At 47.8% G+C, this 6,000-nt stretch overlaps 1 protein-coding gene across 1 annotated transcript in view; it reads left to right on the forward strand.

Annotated features, from left to right (window-relative positions):
• The window catches only part of Dmrt1 (doublesex and mab-3 related transcription factor 1), a 60,024-nt gene extending 54,706 nt beyond the window's left edge, over window positions 1-5,318 (forward strand). Inside the window, exon 6 of the mRNA XM_050160341.1 lies at window positions 5,207-5,318. Within this exon, the coding sequence (XP_050016298.1) occupies window positions 5,207-5,318 (112 nt within the window). The remainder of the gene's footprint in view (window positions 1-5,206) is intronic.
• The last annotated feature ends 682 nt before the right edge of the window (window positions 5,319-6,000 follow it).

Below are 6,000 nucleotides of genomic sequence, written 5' to 3' on the forward strand. Positions count from 1 at the left end.
TTGGGGCATTGTGAGTGTCAGAGTGCTATGTAGAGTTGGGGCAACTGTCACTTCTGTCTGGTTCTACGTCATGTTTACCCACTGAGGAGGAAACTCATCCGTGAAGCAGTTATTCCAAGTCTTCCTTTCCTGAGCCCTGGTAAGCGCTAACCTGCTGTCTGCGTCCAGACTCCTGATGTTTCATGTGCGAATGGAGTAGGTGACACATGGCCCTTGGTGTCAGATTCCTTTCTCTTTACCTCAGGTTTTCGTGGTTCATCCACACTTTAGCATGAATTTGTACTCCCTGTGTTTTTATGGCTGAATCGTATCCTGTGATTTGAATGTGTCATATCTTATTCATCCATTCCTTAATGGAAATTTGGATTATTGCTGCTCTTTGACTTCTGTGGATTGATAGTGCTGGCATGACTCTCTCGCCTGCCCATTTGATTTCCTGCTCTTAGTTCTTCTGAACTTACACCTAGAAATACGTATTTGTCAGCTTTTGTCACTGTAGCAAAAAAAAAAAAAAAAAAAAAAAAAAAAAAAGACTGAATTTACTAGCTTTCGAAGAGTAAAGGTTAGATTTGACTCACAGTGTTGGAGGTCCCCATCTGTCACTGAGTGGCCTATTGCTTTGGGTTTTTGACGGGGAAGCCACATGGCAAAAGTACGCAACTTGTCAGCCAGGTGACAGAACGGAACAGGAAGAGGCTAGGGTTCTGCACCTTGTTCAACAGCGATGCAAGTCCTTCCCACTGGGCTTTAATTTAGGTCAGGCAGTGCCAAGCAAGCACTCTATCACTGAGAGGCACCCCTATCCCTCTTCTATCCTTTTTGCTACAGGTTTTTTTTTTATGGTTTATTTAGCTTTATTTTCTGTGCATTGGTGTGAAGGTGTCAGATCCCCTGGAACTGGATTTTCAGACAGTTGTGAGCTGCCATGTGGGCGCTGGGATTTGAACTCGGGTCCTCGGGAAGAGCAGTCAGTGCTCTTAAACCGCTGAGCCATCTCTCCAGCCCCTGCTACAGGGTTTTGACAGGCTAACCCAGGCTGGCCTTGAACTCACTTAGTAGTCCAGCCAAGTTTTGAACACGCCATCTTATCTCCTTAGAATGACAGACCTGCGCCATGAGACCCTGCGGCCTCCTCCAAGTTCTGCCACCTCCCAATAGTGCCACCATTGAGACAAGGCCTTTTAGGTCGATCCAAACCATCCAGAGTGGAATTACTAAGTCTTGTGGGAGTTTTATATTTATTTATTTTGAGGCACATTAACCTGTTCTCCTAGCAGCTGCTCTATCTTACATTCCCATCAGAGTGTGAAGGCTCCCATTTCCCCATATTCTAACCAACACTAACTTGTTTTCCAATTTTCTCAATTATGGTTCTCGTAATTCATCTTTATTATACTATAAAAGTATCTAATCAAAGTAGATTAGAAACTCAAAAGTAAATAAAGCGCAGGTCCTTCCCTCCATATAGTGTGGAAATCAGTGATTTGCCCAAGTAGAAGACGGGTGTGGGAGAAAGTGTGCCCAGTTCATAGCAACACATGGAGGGTGTGTGGGAAGTGACCGGGAGCATCTGGGAAATGGTGCCACTCCAGAAAGGATGACATGGGATGCCACAGCCATGCCTCTGTTTCTCTAGGTGTACGTGTGGCTGTAGGTGAGTAGTGTCAGGTTAAAAGCAGTCTGTATGCATATCCAGAAATGAACTCCATTCAGACCATAGGAGGATTTCTGGCAGGTAGGTAAATGTCAGCATTCCTCAGGAACTTGTGAAACAGGTTCCTGTCTACTGAAAGGAGCCATTTCCCTCACCTGGCAGAAGGGACATATGGCTACCTGTGATTTCTGTCAGCATACCAGAGCCCGTGCTGGCCTCCAGGCTCCCTTAGTTTCACAAGTACATGTTAATACTTTTCAGAGTCCGAGCTAGCATCGCAACCCTTCTTACTAGCTCACCTACCCTAAGCTCTCTTCAGCTCAGGGACTTTCGTCCTCCAGAACTCATTCTTCTTATAACCCAGCTAATTCTCACTATTCTCATTCTCTCCCTCTTTCCCTCTCTCCCTCCCCCTCTCCCTCCCCCCTCCCCCTCCCTCTTCTCCACTCACTCTCTTACTGTTCTCTGTTCTGTTTCTTGCCATCTCCTTATCTCCACTCTTCTTTCCTATTTCCCTAACCCTGCCCACATTCAATCTGCTTCTTTGTCTCTCTGCTCTCATACGTACAATAAAACCTTAACCATATCATGGGGCATCTGTGTTGATACTTACTTTACTGTGCCCCATCGCACACAGGTAGCATCTGTAAAGAGGCGCTTTTCCTACACGTTGCTCTCTTTATTATAAGGTCTTAGCAGGCAGATTAACACCTGCAGTGAGGTTTGTATCAACTGGGAAAGACAAACACACTTTAAAGATTTGGATCAACTTCTGGGATGCTCTCAGCACAGACAGGAGAAATGGTGCCTCAGACTCCTGCACGTTCACTGACAGTGAATGGCTCTACTCCACGCAGCAGACTGTAGGCAGAATGATTGTGCGGTCACCTGTGATGTGTTCAGTGTTATGTGGTGGAGTTGTGCTTTCTGGGAAAGGTCTCTTGGAGGTACCTCCCGACTCGGCAGGTGGGAGCGCAGAGACTATGCTGCCCTTTGGAAGCGCCCTCGGGTCTTTCTGTCCTGGGTACCGTCAATGTGAGGCGAGTGGCCTTCTGCTGAAAGTTGCTATGTGGGGGCCTAGAATCGTCTGGTCAGTTAAAATGGGCCTGTGCATGAGAAGCTGTGTAGCCTTAGCAACAGCAGTCCTTTCTCAAGGGCTTGTTTCGAGGGTGAGGGTGGGCACTGTGAGGTCACATGACTTTTGTGAAATTTTGACGGGTCTAGTGTGAAGACGCTCAGTTTTGCTATAGAAGGTGTGATGGTTTGAAAAGAAAATGACCCCCAAAGAGAGTGGCACTGTTAGAAGGTGTGGCCTTGTTGGAGTGGGTGTGGTCTTGTTGGAGGAAGTGTGTCACCATGGAGGCAGGCTTTGAGGTCTTATACTGCCCAGTGTCTGAGACCACTTCCTGTTGCCTGCAAGATGCTGGACTCTCAGCTCCTTCTCTGACATTATGTCTGCCTGCATGTCATTGTATCCCACCACGATGATCATGGACTAAACCTCTGAAAATGTAGGCCACCCTAGTAATTGTTTTCCTTTGTAAGAGTTGCCATGGTCATGGGCACTGTGAGGTCACGTGACTGTTTTGGGGTTTTTGACGGTGTCCAGAAGCTCAGTTCTGCTCTAGACGGTGAGGGTGGGTGCTCTTCCTGGGAAGTTGTGAGGTTCTGATGGGGTCCAGTGTCAAGAAGGGCAAACCCCGTGAAAGGCGTCAGGTGGCATCACAGCCAGTTCCTGCCTTCAAGGATAGTGCTGGTGTTACTGGCAGTCCTTGTGGAGAAGAATGTTCTGGAAGTGCATCAGTTTGGCATAGTCCTGTGGAAGGTGGTCTCGAGACTCCAAGGGCGGCTCTTGTTCTGTGTATTCTGTCCCAAGCCATGTGACCCAGTCTGCAGGAGAGAACACTGGCTCTTGTCTTGTTCCCCTCCCTTAAGAAAAGGCAATTGTGTCTCACGCAGTGTTTAGAAGACAGAAAAGAGTACTGGACTGATTGTTGTTGGCCCTGGCTTTGAAGAGCATAGAGCACTCACTGGCAGATGTTACAGAAGCTGGTGCCTGGAAGGGACTAGAGCCCTGCGGTGCGGAGGGTTAGTCTGGGTCCTCAGCTCTGGTCCAGTAGTGCAGGGCTCAAATTATGGTATCTTAGAGCTCCGGTTCCCTCAACTGGGAAGCTGAATGCAGTAACAACAGCTTACCTGGTTTCATACATGGATCCATGTGTAAAAGCATGGGCCACTCCTGTCCACACTGACTTCCCTGTGTTACATTCCTGTCGACTCAAAGGCCATCACCCTGCCTCTACCCCTTCCTGTATAGGCAGGTGTTGAGCAGTGGGTTGTGTAAGTAGAAGTACTGCTTTCCTAAAGAAAGGCATAGATTTAGCCCAACAGGCGTCCTGATGGAATATAAGTGTATGTGTACCGTTCATTGGGAGTTTCAAAATTAGTTAGCCATCATGGTCTGCTGAATGGGGAAGATAGACTATCCATATTTTTGTTTGTTTTTTGAGACAGGGTTTCTCTGTGGAACAGCCCTGGCTGTCCTGAAACTAGCTCTTGTAGACCAGGCTGGCCTTGAACTCACAGAGATCCGCCTGCTTCTGCCTCCTGAGTGCTGGAATTAAAGGCGTGTGCCACCACTGCCCAGAAACCCTCCACATTTTAAACATTTAAAAATAGTCGTCATTTTTGAATTGGGAATAAAGGATGCAGGTGCTTCTCAATGAACGGAAACCAAGCAGAGAGGATGAAACTGGAGGACCAGCAACTCCTAAAGAGCCGTAAAGAACAGTAGAACCTCATTGATGTGCTCCGGGTGACAAGCAGAGCTGTTTATATTCAGGTCCCTTTCCTTTCTCCACGAAATGCAGACCCTGCAAAGGCAATCTGGACAAGACTGAGCGCTGGTGCCCCCCCAGCATACCCCATGTGTAAATGTCAGCGTTTAACAAAGCCAGCTACCCGGCTACCGTCTAATAATGGGGGGTGCTTCCCAGGGCACTGCCTTGGGGAGGTCAGACTCTCCTTGTAAAGCATGGGATCAGTCATCTCCACACTGAAGAGGAATGACCAGGGTGTGTTCTCGTGGGGCGGAGGGGGAGTGGGAGGTGGGGGCTCTCCCAGGATGCTTCATGTTCTCGTGAATGAATAAGAAGACCCCTCCAAAATGATTTCTGTTCTCGTCTCACCAGTGCTCGGGGAAGTGTTAGGTTTCTGCAGCCGTTAGCCTGCAGATATCCTGGACCGTATTACACAGAATCTTGGCTTTGGAAAACTCTCCATTTTACAGAATTAAGTCTTTACATGATTCTGGCTTTTGATGAAGAATGTAGCCCTGCAAGAGACCCAGATGAGGCTGTGCCAGTGTCCCTACTGACAGAGCGGCGCTGACAGGGTGCGTCCTCCAAGCCTTGTCCATAGTGGTCAACAGTAAGGGCTAGGGTTCACTCCCACCTTGGAACCACTTTCCCTGACTGCTCTCTCCCCTTTGTCCTCCCCTTCCTCCACTTCCTGTCCTTGTGTTTCTCTTACAAACGTGTGTCCCTTCTGCAGCGTCTTTAAGACGGTGCCCTGTGCAGCGTACTGGCGTACTGGATTTCAGACTCAGTATTATTCCCGCCGTGTGACAGATGAGGACACGGAGGCATGGAGACAGTGGCTGTGAGGCCGGGAAGAAGAGGGGCCCTGGTGTCCACATGCCTGCACGGGAGCTGAGGCACAGGGAGGGCATGGTCTCCTTGGCCAAATGGTCTGACGTATCTGTGTTTGAAGTATTGTTCGAAGAGATGATGGCTGTGATGGGAGTTACTTAGACATGGCTACAGCAATCTTTCTGTTGCTCTTCTGAAATGTCAAAAGCACGGTCCCATAGCACAGGCCCCATCCAGAAATGCCCCCACTCAGAGCTGCCTCCTGTGGCCTCACAGCACAGATCTTAGGAAAGGCTGAACTCCACCAGCAGGTCAGTTGAGACGGTGCTTGTGACAAACACAGGAAAGCGACGTAGTTTTATGGTTGTATTTGAATTTCCTTCTTCCTTAGCAGGAGATAGCAGAATACAGTTCATATTTAGTGAGGGCAGGTATTGGAAGGTTAGATACCTCAAAATTATAAGTAATTAGAAATAGGAACACCACCAACTACTTAGTCACTTTTTCCTTTGATCCTAAGCTAAGTCAGTTTATTATTCTCTATGATAGACTACTTGGTTTTGATTTGTAGGTAACATGAACAAGAGTAGTCCAGTTTCCCCAGATAGTATATCTATTTTTAGTATATCTATTTATTTTGCATGTGTGTTTTGTGTTGTGTGCATGTGTGTTCACTGTGTGTGGGGAGGGGTTGGA

The sequence above is a fragment of the Alexandromys fortis genome, unplaced genomic scaffold (assembly GCF_014885135.2).
Source record: "Alexandromys fortis isolate MF-2015 unplaced genomic scaffold, M_Fortis_MF-2015_v1.1 scaffold_10, whole genome shotgun sequence".
Taxonomy (NCBI): Eukaryota; Metazoa; Chordata; class Mammalia; order Rodentia; family Cricetidae; genus Alexandromys; species Alexandromys fortis.